Source organism: Saccostrea cucullata, unplaced genomic scaffold (genome assembly GCF_032062105.1).
Source record: "Saccostrea cucullata isolate Sc308-1 unplaced genomic scaffold, CSIRO_AGI_Scuc_v1 ctg554, whole genome shotgun sequence".
NCBI lineage: Eukaryota > Metazoa > Mollusca > Bivalvia > Ostreida > Ostreidae > Saccostrea > Saccostrea cuccullata.
Genome location: NW_026931577.1, coordinates 236,982 through 255,247, shown reverse-complemented (window position 1 = coordinate 255,247; position 18,266 = coordinate 236,982). Strand labels below are relative to the sequence as shown.

At 30.1% G+C, this 18,266-nt stretch overlaps 1 protein-coding gene across 1 annotated transcript in view; it reads right to left on the bottom strand.

Moving 5' to 3' along the window:
- Positions 1 to 18,266, bottom strand: part of LOC134233035 (uncharacterized) — a 43,662-nt gene that overhangs the window by 15,240 nt on the left and 10,156 nt on the right. Inside the window, exons 3-17 of the mRNA XM_062715031.1 lie at positions 14,266 to 14,437; positions 12,588 to 12,697; positions 10,610 to 10,764; positions 10,120 to 10,279; positions 9,714 to 9,828; positions 9,309 to 9,453; positions 8,663 to 8,825; positions 8,065 to 8,179; positions 7,524 to 7,671; positions 6,908 to 7,079; positions 6,529 to 6,643; positions 5,877 to 6,024; positions 3,209 to 3,374; positions 2,916 to 3,030; positions 2,445 to 2,589 (exon numbers count right to left, since the gene is read on the bottom strand). Coding sequence (XP_062571015.1) covers positions 2,445 to 2,589; positions 2,916 to 3,030; positions 3,209 to 3,374; positions 5,877 to 6,024; positions 6,529 to 6,643; positions 6,908 to 7,079; positions 7,524 to 7,671; positions 8,065 to 8,179; positions 8,663 to 8,825; positions 9,309 to 9,453; positions 9,714 to 9,828; positions 10,120 to 10,279; positions 10,610 to 10,764; positions 12,588 to 12,697; positions 14,266 to 14,437 — 2,144 coding nt within the window. The remainder of the gene's footprint in view (positions 1 to 2,444; positions 2,590 to 2,915; positions 3,031 to 3,208; positions 3,375 to 5,876; positions 6,025 to 6,528; positions 6,644 to 6,907; positions 7,080 to 7,523; positions 7,672 to 8,064; positions 8,180 to 8,662; positions 8,826 to 9,308; positions 9,454 to 9,713; positions 9,829 to 10,119; positions 10,280 to 10,609; positions 10,765 to 12,587; positions 12,698 to 14,265; positions 14,438 to 18,266) is intronic.

Here is an 18,266-nt window from a genome sequence, read left to right as displayed (position 1 = left end):
TTGCTTTTCTCATTTACCTAAGACAAAGCGACATGAGATATTTGTCTCATCTTTTTTAATTATGATTATGGCTAATTGATTTCAAACATTTAGCTTATAAGTCATGTATATAGTCTAAAGTTATGAGTGGTGGATCCAAGGGGAGTTGATATTGAATTTTTAAATAATTGTGGTGGATCAAAGGATACTAATGATTTTTGCAAATTTATTTCAACGTTTAGTTAATATTTCTGTGTGTGATCATGATCTTAACTAAGAAGTGGTGGATCCAACTCCAAGGCAAGTGGATATTAATTGTTTTGAAAGCCACAAGAGTTGTGGTGGATGTAAAGGGAGTAGATAGATATTTTAATGGGTCAAAGGATAATAATGATTATGGTTTATTGATTTCAAACATATAGCTTTTATGTCATGTATGTCATGTGTGATCAAGATCTAAACTTATAAGTGGTGGATCCAAGGGGAGTGGATATTTATCTTTTTTAATTATTTGTGCTTGATCAAAGGTTATAAATGAATTGTGATCATGTCTAATTTATTTCAAACATTTAGCTTTTATGTCAGGTGTGAACATGATCTTAATTTAAAAGTGGTGGCTCTAAGGGGAGCGGATATTATTTTTAAATATTTCTGATGGGTAAAAGGACATTACTGATTCCGGCTAATTGATTTCAAACATTAAACTTATATGTCATGTGTGATCAAGATCAAAACTCCTAAGTGGTGGATCCAAGGGGGGTGGATATTTATCTTTTTTAAATATTTGTGAATGATCAAAGGATATTAATGATTTATGATTATGGCTAATTTATTTCAAACATTTAGCTTTTATGTCAGGTGTGAACATGATCTTAATTTAAAAGTGGTGGATCTAAGGGGAGCGGATATTATTTTTAAATATTTGTGGTGGGTAAAAGGATAATAATGATTATGGCTAACTTATTTCAAACTTTAATCTTACATGTCATGTGTGATCAAGAACTTAACTTATTAGTGGTGGATACATGGGGAGTGGATATTCATATTTTAAAGAAATATTTGTGGTGTATCAAGGATATTAATGACTATGCCATAGTCATTAATATCCTTGATATGGCTGATTGATTTTAAGCATTAAGATAATATGTCATGTGTGGTCATGATCTAAACTGATAAGTGGTGGATCCAAGAGGCATATATTATTTTTAAATATTTGGGTGAATCAAAAGATTGTAATAGTTGTACTTTGTGATATATAACTGAATTGAGTTCCATTAATTAAATATGTAGATACATTGCACATGAATTAAATAAATTTAATCTTATTAGTGGTGAATGCAAGGGGAATGGAGATTTTAAAAAAAATCACAAACTAGACATATATAAACCTAACATATATAAATATACATTAGTTAAGGAAAGAGACCCTCTTTGGACACTGTGAATTGGTTGCTATTGTGTTGGTATTAAATTTTCTTGTTTCATTTATTAAATATTCAGATTAATCATGTTAATTGTCATTGATCAAATAATCTGTGAAGAGTTTTATGATGAATGTTTCATTATGGGAGGCAACTGCCTTAGAAACCTGTTTTCATATAAATCTTCTTTTACATAAACAAAAATTTTAACTTAAAATTTAAGAATGAATACTTGAAAATTTGAAAAATAATAGATATTTGTTATAACTATACACTTTTATAGAATGAGAAACAGAGAGGATACTAATGATCCATTAGTCTAAGAAAAAACCCCAAGTTTTTAGGAATTATCTCACAGTGAATATATAAATACATGGGATTTAAAACCCCATGACAAAGAAACGTGGGAGAAAAAACCCCATATGACAATATAAGCAACATATGGGTTTAAAAAACCTACATTGATTTTCGTGGGGTTTTTTCCCCCATGGGGTGAAAAATAAACCCCATGGGGTTTTTGTGGGGTTTTTTGTGGGGTATTTTTAAGTTCATGTTTCCCCATGGGATTTTTGTTTTTGAACTCAAATATCTCAAAAACTAGCAGAAAATGTTGAATTTTTTTTTTCATAAATCAATTTGATTATAAAAACCCCACCATTTAAAAAAAACCCTAAGATGATAGCTTTAAAGGAAAAGGGTGCGCAAGTTCGGAAAAATGTCCATTCCGAAGTTGTCCGTCCCACTGTTAATTATAGACCAATATTTTAAATTTCAAGATTTCATGTTTAAAGCACGAAAACTTGATCCCTTAAATCGGATATTTACTATCTTTATCATTTAGACATTAATCACATTTTATCATTCACATTCACTTCTAAAATATGAGATTTCAAAAAATTGTTAATTTAATGTAACAAAATAAACAGAAAATTTATTTTTGATATTGGTTTTAAAATATGAAGGGAAAAACTGACTTTGAACAAATATTTAGTTTCTCCTTCATGCCCATAACCCTTATATCTGTATTCATACAGTATGACTTACCTCAGTTTCGGATTGTTATACATGACCTCGGCAGCAACGTAGAATGGATAGTACATAATGGTATCAACCACGTGGATGATTCCATTGATGGCAGGGATGTCAGGTCTTATGATGCGAGTCCTCACATTGTTGTTTGTAATGAACACTGAAAAAGAAAGAGAAATTGAAAGAGTCTTAAGATAATACTTTAGAGCATTTATCAATACATGTACTTGGATTAACTGAGATACAATTAGTTGATACATGTACTCGTATTTTGAAAAACTGTATCGAGTTGTTCCTTGGAAAAAAATACATAAATTAATCATAAAAGAAAACTTTAATTTTCGTCATTCTAAGAGCTTACATCAAAACATTCCTCTCTGTGTAAAGTTTCATTGAATTTTAAAAATCAATTTGAAAACTGTGAGAAATAAAAAACATGAAGAATTAAAAAAAATAACTTTAAAAAACTTTGATTTTATAAGTTACCATCTGTAGAAATTCGTGTTATATGTAAAACTTCCTCCTCTGCCTTCATGCTTATTCCATCATAGAGATCGCTGGTATATTTACTACCAGTTGATGTAACATGTGCTTTCAGAACCTGTAAAAATATTATTTTTTATAAATTAATAAATTTCCTCTGGATTGATAATAAATGATTGGTAAGATTATCAAGGGAAAAAAATAAAGGAAAAAAAATGAAATTATTAATTTGTTTGTAATTTCACTTTCCACTTTATTTCAAATTTTTCATTTTGAAATATATTTTGAGAACGTACATTTTGGAATAAGGTTGAATTTGCGAATAGGGTATCAGCACGTGACCTAGGAATGGCGGAGAAGGCGGTGTTGATTGGAACAAACATTGTAAAGTGACTGTCTTCATTCGTCAGTGCGTGAGACAGTTCCTTCATTCCTTCCAACCGCAGAATGTTAGATATGGAGCTGAAACAAAATATAAAACCGTTCTAAAATTAAATCAAAACTTACTGTTTCAATGTCGGATACTTTTCTGTTTGTATAATTATTTTTTTTATCGACATGATAGACCTTTCTCTCTGCAGTTATATCAATGTGTAATTTTTGTTCTTATCTGTAAATTATAGTGATATGAATATCAACTGTGTCAAATGGTAAGATCGAAAAAGTACACTCGTGAAAAGGGTGCCTATTTGAATTTATGTTAAGAGTCATGGGTGTAAAAAAGGAACTTTGAAAAGTGTGTAATTTTGAAATGGATAAAAAAAGAATCTATTTATTAACATGCATACAAGTATCTGAATACGACTGGCTATATCCGATAAAAATATTAACTAGCAATTCTATATGGATGATATAAGTTATATATTTGAATTTTAACAGCCGTCTAACGGAATGGAAAGCTGAAAATATCATACAAATGTTATTAAAAAATATTAATTGCTATTTTCAGATTGAATTTCAAATAAATATATCTGCTATGGATGTTGATACGTAGTAATGTTCTAGATTTGAGGCATATATTAACTAATAAAAAGCTCCTTAAGTTGTAAATGTTTCACCATACTAATCAGAAAAAAAAACCTATCCAGCTTCTAATTTGTTCTTTTTCTAGACAATAAAAGATTAATTTTCGATGTTCTTTTTACGTATACACAGACATTTCTTTAACGCCTAGCCTTCATTTTTCCAAAAGTGAAAGGGTGTTTGAAAGTGAAAATAATTCATCCAGCCTTATGCTTATACATATACATGTACCTCTTACATACATTTAACATTAATTAAGGTTGTTAATTACAAACCGTGAGATTTTGGTGTACACATACCACACAATATGATTTAATACCTATATACGTACAAAGTAAGTACAGTGTAGTAGCGAGTCTACAAGCTGTGTCTAGAAAATCTTACAGGGAAAAGCCGTTTGATGGGGGCAATAATGTGATGCTAACCCAGCCCAAAGGACGTTTAGTGACAAGCATTACAATCAATCAAAAGTTAGTACTCAAATTCCACCTACGAACTAAAAAATGAATATTTGAAGTTCATAACTATAAACGATTATCTGAAATCTCTTTTTTTAAATTGACAAACATTTTCTTTTTATATTTTTTCCTTTTTGTAATCAAAAAATAAAATATTTATTTTCCTAATATAAGAAAAATAGGTTTTCAAAAAAATGCATAAATTAAATAAACTATAAAAAATCAATCAATCAATAAAGAAAGATATTGCTTAATCAAAAGTTATCTTTAACCTGATTTTTAGAATGCGACCTCCAGGGCTGTGACGTTTTCAATCACTCTTTTTTCACAGTTGAATCTGAGTTTGATTTACTTTGTTGAATATGTTACGATAAGTAATTATTTTTCAAACGTCAGATGGTTAAGTCGCTTTTCCCTGAAGACAATAACTATAAACCTTTACATACTTACAAGGAACGATGCACCAAAATTCGGCACGTTAGTAAAAATTCTTTGAATACACTATAAAACACATATAGATTTATCTATACATTTGTGAAATGAATAATATACACTTCTACTCACTAAGATAATATTTTGTTCAATGCAAAATACAACTAATAAAGAGAATTCAAACTCATCTAGTTTTCTTGCTATGTGTCACTAATAAATGTCACCGAGTTAGCATTTTTTTTCTTTTTTGCTTTATATCAAAAAATTTATATATATATTTCATATATAACGCAACAATTTTTTTTCCAAAATGTAAAAACAAAATACTTTTCACACATTCAAGTTATTTAACAATAATATGAAAACACTAACTCTAGCTTTGATACGCTTTAAAAATATTTTTTCTGCATGTTTTGTGAAAGTTCAAGTCAAAAAGCACTCGAGTCTGACAATTTTAAATATGTACATTAAATATACATGTTTTGTTCCTCGGAAAACGCGTGCACAGTGCACTTAACAAAAAATAATAATACGCATGCGTAACAAACAAAAGCAGATTTTACACAGTGTTTTATAAAGCTTTATTAAAAATGGAAACCATAAAGTTCCTTCACAAGCATGCAAGGTGAACAATTTAATAATGAATACAGCACAAGAAATACCTAAATAAATACAGAATAATAGTATTACATAAAACTTCTTCACTTTTCGTCACTGCAACAATCGACGTTTTCCTTGAAAATATTTTTACATAGAAGTATATTTTTGTAAAATACTAAAGATTTAAAATGTATACATTTTATAAAAATGTATTGACATTTTAACTCCTGACCATACTAATGTAGAGAAGTATATATTTTTGTAATACAAATTCAAAAAAAATCCTCATCAATTTTAAATTAATAATTTTCAATTTTCTAACACATATATGTATATATTTGAATGCCTGTATAACTTTTTATACAACTACAACTTTTCAAAGACAACTTCAAAATTGTTTCAGTGACACACAGCATAATGATGACAATTTTCATAATTTTTACATACATACCTAACATCTCCATGCCGGGCCAGTTCGTCCATTATATTTCTGGTTGGGATGTGTAATACGTTGTCTATGATGTGTAACACGCCATTGGAACACCAGATGTCCTGAGTGATGACTTTAGCCATGACATGACTTCCCTCAACAGTAAATGCTACACGAAATATGAAATCCATTACAATATGTTATAATCACTTATATGTACAAGTCCACACAATATGAATTGCAGACAAATTTGCATAGATAATTTTTTATCTAACATTTTCACCCTCTATAAAAGATGTTATATGTACAAATATGTCGTATTTTACATTGATTTTGGGTATTTTGAAATATGCTTAATGGTTTTTTATTTGTATATATAAAAAAGCGTTCATTTACAATATTTATTTAGCATAATTTTCAAGATATTTAATATAATATTTAGTAAGCATAATTTTCAAGATATAAATACCGTTATAAAATGGGTAACATATGTTACAATGTAAAATATTTTAGAAGTATGTTTTTCTTATTTTAGATGATGGATATATTCTGATAAATATATGTTTTTGTGATACATGTATATTTCTTTGTCAAACAGTTTACAAAATTAACTTTTTCACTCTTTTTATTGAATCATTTGTTTACAGAACTATAAAGTTTCTGATCCTCTCACCATTGTCGACATTGGTTATTTCCACTCTCTGTCCACCAAATGTATACTTCAGCACAGTACTGTAGATTTCTGTTGATGACAAAGCTTCGCCTTCAATGATATGTCCTCTTAAAGCCTAGAGGAAAAATTGAAAAAAAGAAAAACATTAATGGTATTCCTGACTAATAAATTTAAGGAATTTAAATCATAAGAAATGAGTTTTTTTCAAAGTTTACACAAAGATGTAAAGTGGGCATTTAAATTTTAATATTTTTTCTCTCGGATATCCAATAATATTTATATGGAGCAAAATTAAGCTTTATGTGATTTATTTTTTTTCTTTTTAATAAAGTTATCTGTGCTTGTTGTATGTCTTCCTGCTAAAGATGACTGTTAATACCTTCAGTGCTTTTTCAGGTTGCTTCTCAAAGATATTTTTGCGGGTGTCATTGCGCAGACTCATGATTGTAAGGTCAGAGGGCATGAACACCGTCACTTTTCCGCCAAGACTTGTATCCCCAGAGAGAATGCCCTCCAGGACAGTGAAATCCTTCAGCATTTCACTAATTCTTCTGTAAAAGGGTTTACATACAAATGTTTAATGATAGAATCATTCACCAATAAACAATGAGAAGGTATGTTAAACGTTTTTGTATTCTTTGTTAGATTTTTTTCGCTTCAATTCTTAACACAACTAATCGCCTTTTGCATATTCTAGATGTAAAGGGTCTTGAATACTATCTCAATTAAATCTGAGAAAACCCAATTTTGCAAAAAAATGATTGATTTTTTTTGTGCTACTGAGTACAAAGGTTGTACTGTTTTTCATGATATTGCACAAAAAATAGATTTAACATATAAAAACATTGCTTCATATTCCTTAATAGATTTTTCATTTCTTTTTTATTTTCACATAACTAATCATATTTTATAATTTCAATCAATGAAGGGTACTGAATTTAATCCACATAAATGATAGGAAATCTTTTCTTAGACATATCATTTTTAAAACTTACAGCAGTTGATTGTTTCCCTTGATTGCATCTAAAACTGTGAATTGGTGCAGACGGAGCACGCTGGACACAATATGTATGACACCATTCGTACATCCTATATCTGCTTGTACAATTTTTGCCAGTATGTTGTCATGTTTTACATAGATATCTAAAAAATACAAAAGGTCATAAGAAATGATAAAATTACAACTGAGCGAACCAAATTTTGAAAACAATGATGCAGTTTTTATTTCTAATTAGTACAAATAGTGAACCCTTTTTCATGATTTTGTACAAAAAAAGATTTAACACATAAACCCTTGTTTTATATAGTGAACCCTTTTTCATGCTTTTGTACAAAAAAAGTTTTAACACATAAACCCTTGTTTTATATCTAAATATCTGTTTAATTCAACTTTAATAGTAATATTTTTCACATTTACCTTCTGACAAAATATATAAAAGACCTTTCAACAAAGGATATGTTACGTTTTTCATTGTACAATATGAAATACTGAGTAATATACATGTTATCTTCTCTAACGTTTGAACGACCCCTTACCTCCATTAAACTTCCTTATGGATAGGGTGAAGTTGTTGATGGTTTTAAATGTCTTGCCATCAGTAAGATCAGAAGAACTAAGATCCAGGCCTTTGACAATATGTGATCCCAGAACCTAAATATTTTGTTTAAGTTCAAATTACTTTTATTACAGTAAAACATTACAAAAATGTTTAAAATAAGAAATAAAGATCAATCAATGTAGAGAATTTAGACAGATTTATGATGTCATTTGAATTTAAAGAAAATATTAACTAAATCAACTTTTTACTGACATTTTGGAAACATTTAAAATTACTTATCTATTACACCCCAAAGATCATAGACCTGTCTTTTGATTTGTTATATTTCAAAAGTTCAAAAGTTATATTGATTTGAAATTTTGAATTAAGTCTGTTCTCAAATTAGATTATGGTTTTGGATTTTGACTTAAGTCTGTTCTCAAATTAGTCTATGTTCTGGGGAAATTTGACTAAAGTTTGTTCTCAAATTAGTTTATGGTCTGGAATTTTGACTTAAGTTTGTTCTCAAATTAGTTTATGGTTTTGGATTTTGACTTAAGTCTGTTCTCAGTATATGGTCTTGGGGCCAGGCCTACCTCGCTCCTGAGTTTATCGTCCTGACCCAGGCGCTGCTGGAATGTCCTGGGGATCTTAGCGAAGGCCTCATTATTGGGGGCAAAGAAGGTGAAGGTTTCTGAGGTACTCTGAATGTGGGACAGGAGGTCCCCAGGGATTCCGTGGAGGTGACTGGCAAATATACTGGAATAAAATTTAATATTGTGAGAAAATAACGACAACTGGAAAAATTGAACACATAAGTGTAAATGGATAATTTATGGCGTACCTTTTCCTCAGATATATAAAGCATTTTAGTACTCTCGTTATTAGGTAAAGAAAAAAGTATTTTAAAAATTCAATTTTTGGACTGCTTAAATTACTTATTAACTAAAACTATTTAATGATAGATAGGGGATAAGGTAAGGCGGTTGAAGTGAATTCTTTTTTGTCAAAAAGCACAAAATGAAAGAGAAATCTATATTTTCAAAAATATTTATGTGCTTGTCAAAAAACAATTCTAAATGATTGAAAGCTGCATTTTTATAAACATTATGTAAACTTTTTAAAAAATCTATTGGATAAGAAGAAAATGTAAGCCATTATTTAAAGAAGTCTACCGTGGGGAAAAGAATTACATGTCACTGAATTAAAATTTATTTTTTATTAAAAAAGCCAGATACCTACCTCAATGCCTGAGTTGTGTTAGTTCTGACAAACACTGTTTTATATATGAAGTACAGAATATGATCGATCACGTGGACAACGCCATTAGCAACGGGAATATTAGGAAGTACAACCCGGGCGCGGATCCTGTTATTTTGAACATACACTGTAAAGAGGGAAGTATTCTTTTTAATATTGTATGATTAAATACTTTGATGTGAAAAGAAAGATTAACAAATTAAGACCTTTCCAATTCAAATCTCTAAAAATATATTCGTCATTGTTAACTTAATTTAATTTATTTAATTAAATTAGTTTCATTATTATATATGTCGATTTAAATTTTCCAACAAAAAAGTTTGATGAATGATTAAAAACGTCTTTGAGATCTTTGGAAAAATTGTGCCATATTATTAACGTATGTACCATCCTCGCCCTCCCTGGTAAAATGTAAGGTTCCCCGTTTGCTCTGTAGATCTTTCAGTTCCCCTCTCGCAGGAATAAACACTATCTCATCCTCAACAATATGGGCATGGATAGTCTACAAATAGAGATGAAAATGTTAATTAGGTTTCAACACAGATACCTGTAGATAAATTGTATTTCAATAATTACATTGCAGAACTTGAAAATTATAAATCTTATGCCAAGATTTTTATTTTCGAAGTTTGCATAAAACGTCAAAGATTATTTAATGCAATGCATGAATTAAGGCGAGTTCATTTCTCAGTTTTTAGATTAAACAGAAAATAATAATAAGTCTCTGAAACATGGAGAATAAATCATATATATATATTTTTTAATTTAAATACTGATGACTCAAAAATCTTACATATTTTAACAGAGTTGTGTTGAAAAATAAAATATCCTGAGCGTAAGACGGCATAGGGAACAACACAGCATCCGGTGGAACAAAGGACGTAAACTGATGCTCAATATGGTTGGTCTTCGCCTTCATATCCGGGTCAATGATTGAGGCCCGGGCAATGGACCTATAATATGACAAAAACAAACTTATCTTTAACATTCATTTCTTCACAAAGATATACATGTAGGGACAAGCTTAAAATAGAAAAAAAAGTTGCAGATTTTATCAAAGAAAGAAATGAAATGAAATTCAAATTTCAATTTTTATTTTATATATTTGATTTTTTTTTTTGACATCTCAATTATCTTTTTTTTCTTTAAAAATCCTTCAGGCAAGTTTATTAACTGCATTTCTGTAAAGATAGAACTAACTTTGTAGTATCGAACGCCTTAAAACTACAGAAAAATAAAGAAAATATAAAGAACTTTTACAATCGGTTATCCTCTAAACTTACTGAAACTGGTATCCGGGCAGATCCGGATAGAGAAGATAGTCGTGTAAGGTTTTTGCACTAGACACTGGGGCCAATATCCGGTCTATAATGTACAGGATGCCATTGCTGCCAACAATATCCCGCACCAAGAGTTCAGCGCCATTTACCGTAAAAATCTGGGAAGGAGATGAGGTTTAAAGAAGTTAAACATAACGTTATATAAATTTAAATTATAAAGATTGATAATTTTTTTATACAAAAGATTTTTGTAAGTTTTGAGTATATTTTGAAAACCAAATTTATGCTGTTAAATTCATCATTAAAAAGTACATGTATAATGTAAAAAAAATTATATATATCTGACATATATAATTCACATGTAATAAGTTCTTCAAATAACAACTGTAAATTAATTTCTTTCCTCCATTCGTTCAGAAAAAAAAATGAAGGCATTTAATGATAAGAAAATGACCTTAAAAATTTTAAAATTTACACATATCATGACGTGAATTTGAAAGGTCAATTTTCCTTTACACCAATTGAAAGCCTTTTAATAAATATTACACAACCGAAAAAAAAAAATTAAACAATTTTAATTTTTCTTTTGACAATGAAATAAACTTTAAAATTTGTCAGGTGCGCTCTCAAAAAGGCGATTTTTATGTACTCAGCATTTAAATTTGACACACATGGCAAAAACATTCGCGATATTTAAAGAAAATTTTGTCAAATATCCTGTATATGGGGCATTACTGTCACTTTTATCTCTCATGTTATCTGTCATTTCGAAGGTTTTCATTTAAATAAATGAATCTAATTTCTGGAAATAAATGAAGCTCTAAATCATCAAAGTTTTAGTCAAAATTAATTTAAATCGTAATTTGATTTATGTGAAGACATACATCTATTTACCTTGAAAAGTAAACATGGTAAAGAATTGTTTAGATATTCGAACTTAAACTTTGCTCTATAAGTAAACCTTTGCTGATTTTTACCATAAGGTCATTTTTCTTTCATGTACCGATGAATTCATGAAAGATTATACAATGTAGAATTGGGTGTTTTATTATAAAGACCATCTATAAAGACTGAATAAATTGACTGAGTTATTATTTGTTGACCGACAAAAAATGTTAGGGGGTGATATAACATACAACCTTTTTTTTTTGGTTAATTTATTTTCATATTCTTGTACATGTCGGACAACCGAACTACATGCTGTATGATCTAAAACGTTTTATGAATTCAACATGTTGTTGAAGGTCAATGAACCTTTATTGAGACAATATCTGACGAAAGTAATTTTTGTCATTTTATGAACTCAAACATGTCAAATACAAAATGTATGTGGAATTGCATTCGATTGTTTTAATCCATATACATAAACAATGATAAAATATGATAGAGAATTTTTTTTTACATAAGATAACTTAAACATGTTTATCTATTATTTTGTTGAAAATTTTGAATTAACTCGGAGTACATAAATGCATAATTTCTAATGCTGCTTGTGCTGATTAGCGATATATGTCAAAGGGTGTCAGTAACTACGACGTGTTAAAAATGAAAGTGAATTTGAGAGTTTATATACAATAAATTTTTTTGCTTGTTTCAGTATACAAAAAACAATTTATAGCATGAATATTCAGCCAAGAAATATCATATTATTAACATGATTTTTCTTGGCTGAATAAATCTTATTTCTCTAACTATCATGCAATAAATTTATACTTTGTGTATTATTAAATTGTATATATGTAACATTTGTAAATTTATACTTATGTGTATTATTAAATTTTATACATGTAACACTTGTATTAAGTATGATCATTGACATTGAGAACAATATTATGATGTGTAACTTGGTCATTTATATAACTGTTTATAAAAAAATATTTTGTAAAAAATGTTTAAATTGTACATTTATGTATGTTAAAATGCCCTTCGGGGACCTTGATTGGTAAATAAAATATCTTGTATCTTGTTACATATAACTTGCCTTCTCGCCTCCGCTATGATAGATATTAAATCTCAGATTGTAGTTTGACGGATGTTTAGAGATGATGGTTTGGCCGTCAATGATTTCATTCGAGAGTACCCTCCCCCTTCCTGCAAAATAAAAAAAAACTCCGATAAATATCATACATCTTTTTTCCCTTTACTCTAATTTATTTTCTCAGCTGAAATGCAATTCTTCATGTACTTGTATGCACAAATGACAACTTATCTAATAAATTAAATTAAGTGTACATTGTAGGAAAAAAAATGAAGAAAAAAATATGTGTACAGTTCTACATGTATGAGCGCATTTTTTGAAACATATTCTTCGGAATTTTTCAGCAGATAGCATTTCTGTGCTAAAACTCGATATCAGCAGATGAAGATTATTGCATGTGACAAGGAAGTTAATACATGCAACGAATCTTAGTTTGATGGCTTTGTGCGTATTTTTTTTTAGTATCAGTCAGTATTCAATTTGGAAATAAACATTCTGTTTAACCTTTTTAAAATGGGACAAAATTAACTTCAAAGAAAATTTATTGTCAAACATTTTTGATGATCAAACTGGCGATAATTTATATTCGATGACCTTTAATCATTAACCTTTTATAAATTAGAGCAGTTGTAAAGAGGTCAATTTCATCGAAAACTCGCACAGTATGCATAATGAAAACATTATTCTACTACATGAAATTTTACACTGCAAAATGATGGACGGATAGCAACCATAACAGAATAACTTACAAAAAATATTTTTGAAAGTTCAATGGATTTAAATCCGCCAAGAATTTTTATAGACTTGTAAATATATGAGATATTTGAAATGTCATTCGCTTCATAGGAAAAGGTAAATATAAATAGAATTTATCGCTTTGAATTTAAATTCAAAGGAATACGCTTATAGATAAATAAATCATGGAGCTTTTGAAATTAGAAATTTATTTGAATATGCTACACCTTTCTAATATGCCTTGCAGGACATTTCGAATTCAAAGCGTTTTATAGATCAGAAAGATTTTTGCTTTAATTAATCTAGGCATGTATCTAAAAATTTACTTGAACGTGGCCATTCATCTCCAAATCGACTTTATTTATTCTTCAACCGATCAATGGGTTTTCCAAATAAAGATATATTTTTTTCCTATCTTTATATATCCTCACCATTTAATAATTCCCAGAGAGTTCAACAACTGTACAATTTATACCATTTTTGGAAGAATACCTTCAAAAGTTATGATCCTTTAATTGAGCCATTCAGAATCCTTTAACAATTAATGATAAATACTACTTTTAAGTACTAAAGTATAACTTAATCAGTGTTTACTTATAAACTACATGTATAAGTGTATAATTATAAAATAGAAAGGTGAGAGGGGGGGGTCTAATTGCAACTTCTCAGATCTTAGTGCTCTGTCGAAAAGGCCCACAAAGATGCGATTTTAAATTCATTATGGAATATAAAAACTTAGTTTCTCCTGGATGCATCATTTCAGTTTTGTATAAATGGGATGGTGTCTCTTTCTTTATATACAGCGTCCGTCGGATAAACTGAACCGACTTTGACAATCGCAACTTCTCGGGATTTTCGGACAAGCGGAAAACGTCTTTTTTCCTACATGTAGCTTGCCTATATAAGGCCCGCAATGATGCGATTTGTCGCCCTTGTTTCTCCTTACCGATGTGATACAGCATCAGAGTGGTGACGCTCTCTCTATTATCCAAATCGAGGCCGTATTTTGATTGGACGTTCTTAAATCTCCAGAAGATCTCGGAGGACGGGACGAAGGCCGTGATGTCAGGTTGCTCGTACTGACTTCCAAGGTCATTCTTCAAAATGATGTCGTCTGCCTGTAAAATTCAAAATGTAGATGCAGATATGTTACGGTCGAAAAGTATCTCAATATGTGGAGGGGATGACAAAAGTTCTTTCAATTACTTCTTTTAAACGACGCGCAACTCCCTGATGGTTTTTGTACAAACATCTGCGTTTTCTTTTTCTTTTTTTTATTTTATAAATTTTTTACTTTATTTTTTTTTTGACAAGGAAGCGAGAGAGCCCTTTAAAAGTTGACCTAATGAAATACCATTTTCTCAAATCTCCCTTTTAATTTTATAGTATGTCTAATTTTTGTGGTAAACCATATTTTCCTTCTGGATGAGGAAGAGAGAGAGCCACTTAAAAGTTAACCTAATTAAAAACTTTTTTTCAGCTCCCACTTTTAGTTTTATAGCTTTTCTAATTTCTGTGGTAAACCATAACCTACAATAACATACATGTATATAGTTAATCATCTGTTTGTATTACATACAATCATGTAATATGTTCTTGTAAATTTTTCATTAAGAAGCTTCATTTACAAAATGCGATCCAAAAACGTGTAAATGAGTATACCAAAAACACTTGTGTGCATGTACAAATATCTCAGTACATTGTCCATGATTTAAACATATTGCACGTGCAGAGAATTACATGGAGTTAACATGAAGACAACGCACGGTCCTTGCTCCTTAGAATACTTTTTATGATTCTCTTTTTAGCAATCTTTCTAGTTATGACCCTGTAATTAATTAGTTGACAAGACAAACTTGACACATTAATGTCCGGCCATCATTGCGGTCGCCGAGCCGTTTGACACGTTTAATTGGTGGCCATTCGTTGCTGGTGCCCCGTCCGACGATGGTCAGCGACTGCAGACCACTTTCTTACAATCCGGCACAGCGAAGTAATAGAAACTAAACAAAGAACACTAAGTTGTACGTGCTGTACCATCCACTATATTTTGGTTCATATATGCCAGCTGCCAAAATGTGTACCCCCAAAAATAATAAATATCTAAAAACAAAAGACGGGTCTTCCTAAAATGCTATTTTTAATTTTTGTTAAAAAGAAATAAAAAATGTCAAAAGGAAAGTAATATTGTACATTTATGAGCCTAAGAGAAAGGTCAAATGATTTTTGAGGATAATAAATTACTCTATTACTGTATAGCCACATAGTGTGGGTTACTGCAGTGCGATTAAGAATGTGGGTTGGTTGAAGGGGGAAAATCCTCGATCTTTATTTAAACCCTGTTCTATTCAAAACGATCTGTTAAGAACTGAATGGACATATATAACTATTTTTGTTTATTCTACGGTATCTTTTATATATATTTTTTAAACAGTTTTTTTTTAAATAATGAACATATGCATACATACATAAATTATGTATGATATTACTGTATAACTGAAAGATAAATGTTTAAACTGCAATTTTGCAGATTCGAATCTTATTTTGCGGAAAAATTCTAAATTGAGTGCCAAATTGAAACTGTATGCTGTTGAATGAGTACATCTCATACACAAGCAAATCATGATTGAAAAAGAGTTTTGAATGATAGTAATATATCAACAGGGGTCAAAGAAGACACAGGCATTTTACAATGCAAGAATAACTGAAAGTGACAGCTTAATTAGCGCCATCTGTGAAAACAAGAGAACTTGAGCAGATTTGCGACTCCCTGCGCAGAAGAGCGACCTGTACTGAAAGATGTCGATATAAACAATTAATCAAGGACGAAGGATCTGTCATAACAGATGTCAGAGGTTTATTGTAAGAAAAGAGAAAACACGAATTGACTTTGCTCTTTATGTACAAATATTTTTCTTTCATCGAAAAAGTGGCTTGTGTGTCGGCGAAAAGAGTATATCTTCAAGCAAAAAGTATACATGTATATAAATTATGACAAAAAGTATAATGACCCTGAACCCTGCCGATTGGTTTCCATTTATAATAGTAAAACTGGCTCAGGGTAGAGGGAATAGTACCCATTCAAAACCGACTCCGAATCCAATCTCTTTAAACCCCGCACTAAATCTTTTCTTTCAACCCTAATGTTTGCTTAGAATGTCAAATTGTTAGTACTCTTACTACTCTTCTAGTCTGAAGTCTAAGAATGTACAGTAGCCCTAATTAAGCATATAGTCTTAAATTTAAGTGCCCTTTCGGTTAAGGCCCACTGATGATAACGACCCTGTATATACATCCATGCCACGCCCTGTGGATTAATTTAGAAGGGTGGTGTGGGTCTGAAACCACACTCTTCGTTTTGTGACCAAACAATCTGGTACTGGATATATACTGTAGTATTGTAGTACATTAATCATACGTTAAATAGCTTAAATTCTTTCTATAAAAGTTCCATAAATCTCTTTAATAACCTTCCGTTTTTCCAAAAGTTCTCCATGGGTCCCTCTTCTGAGTTCCACGGGGTTGCCCCCCCCCCCCCCCCCCCCACTCCTCTTTCAATTTCTTTAAAAGTTCTCGAACTTCCACTGATAATCACATGTTTACATTCACTAAGCACATGAGATGTTTTTGAATGAATTGCGGTTAATTTATTTTTATTTTAATGACTACTATAATTATTCTCTAATTAACTTAAATTTATTTTTAATTGAATGGAATGTTGACATTGATTAATTTGATATAGAGCATTCCATTTGAGATGAAGACGTAAAAGTAAGTGATATGTTTTTTGATGTTTTGCGTTAGAATTTTTAATCGCTAGATTTATTACCAGATAAAAAAAAATACAAGATATTAAAACAAGATGAAAACTTTTTTTTCTTGTTCACAAAAAAGTGAAGATTCAAAATATCAACATCAGAATTTACATCAATGCTGTTAGTAATCCAAAGAATAAAAATGCAAACGCTCTCTTCAACATTCTCTCTCTCTCTCTCTCTCTATCTCTCTCTCAATAAACTCTTATCTATCGAAGCACAAACCTGATCAATTCACAAATACTCCGGACAATAAGAAACGCTAATGTGACAGAATTTACAATACAGAACAATAATTCGGTGATAATAAGAAAGGCCGCTATTCCCCAGGGTAAAATAACATGTCATAGTAAACGAGATTCCGTAATTGATTTTAGACGCCTTGTACAACAGTAAAGTTGTCCCTCATTGGGGATAAACTGAGACGGATCTATGATTCTTACATGTATAAATCTTTTTTTTTTTTCACAATCGGCAATGCTTTTTTTTAAAAGAAGGATTTAGAAGGAAAAAAATGAAAAGGAAAAAAAAAATTAACTATTGATAAACCACATAGCACATACCATGGTTAAGTAACATTTTTTTATGTAGCTGGCCATGTTAAAATCGTTAGAGGCCTATAGAGTAACTTTTATTGCACAATGGATACAGATGCTAATAATGTTAAACTCTGCGTGATCCCCTGGATTAAGGTTATATTACGGTGTTTCTGGGGCAATTGAGGACTGTATAGAGTTTATTTCATTGATCAAACTGTCTTTAATCAAAGAGCACGGATGCTTCTAAAAGTACATTTTGTGTAAATAAGATTTAACTTAATGGTCATTATTTACTCCCTTACAAGTTTAAAATAAATGAACTTTAAATACTTTAAAAACTTCAAACAAATACATTGTAAATTTTGCGAAACTCAAAATTTACAGCATTTAGTACGAAAAAACTTAAGTTTAATTGATTTATACAAATTGTAAAATTAATCAAGGTGTGTATAAATATGGCATACTGGGCTCGCGAATATTAAATTCTTTTAGAACAAAAGTTCAGTTTCATATCTTAAACCAAACTCTTTATACACATTTATGCGATGTGGATTTTCATTTTATTTTAGTGTCATATACTGACGGTGTAGGTG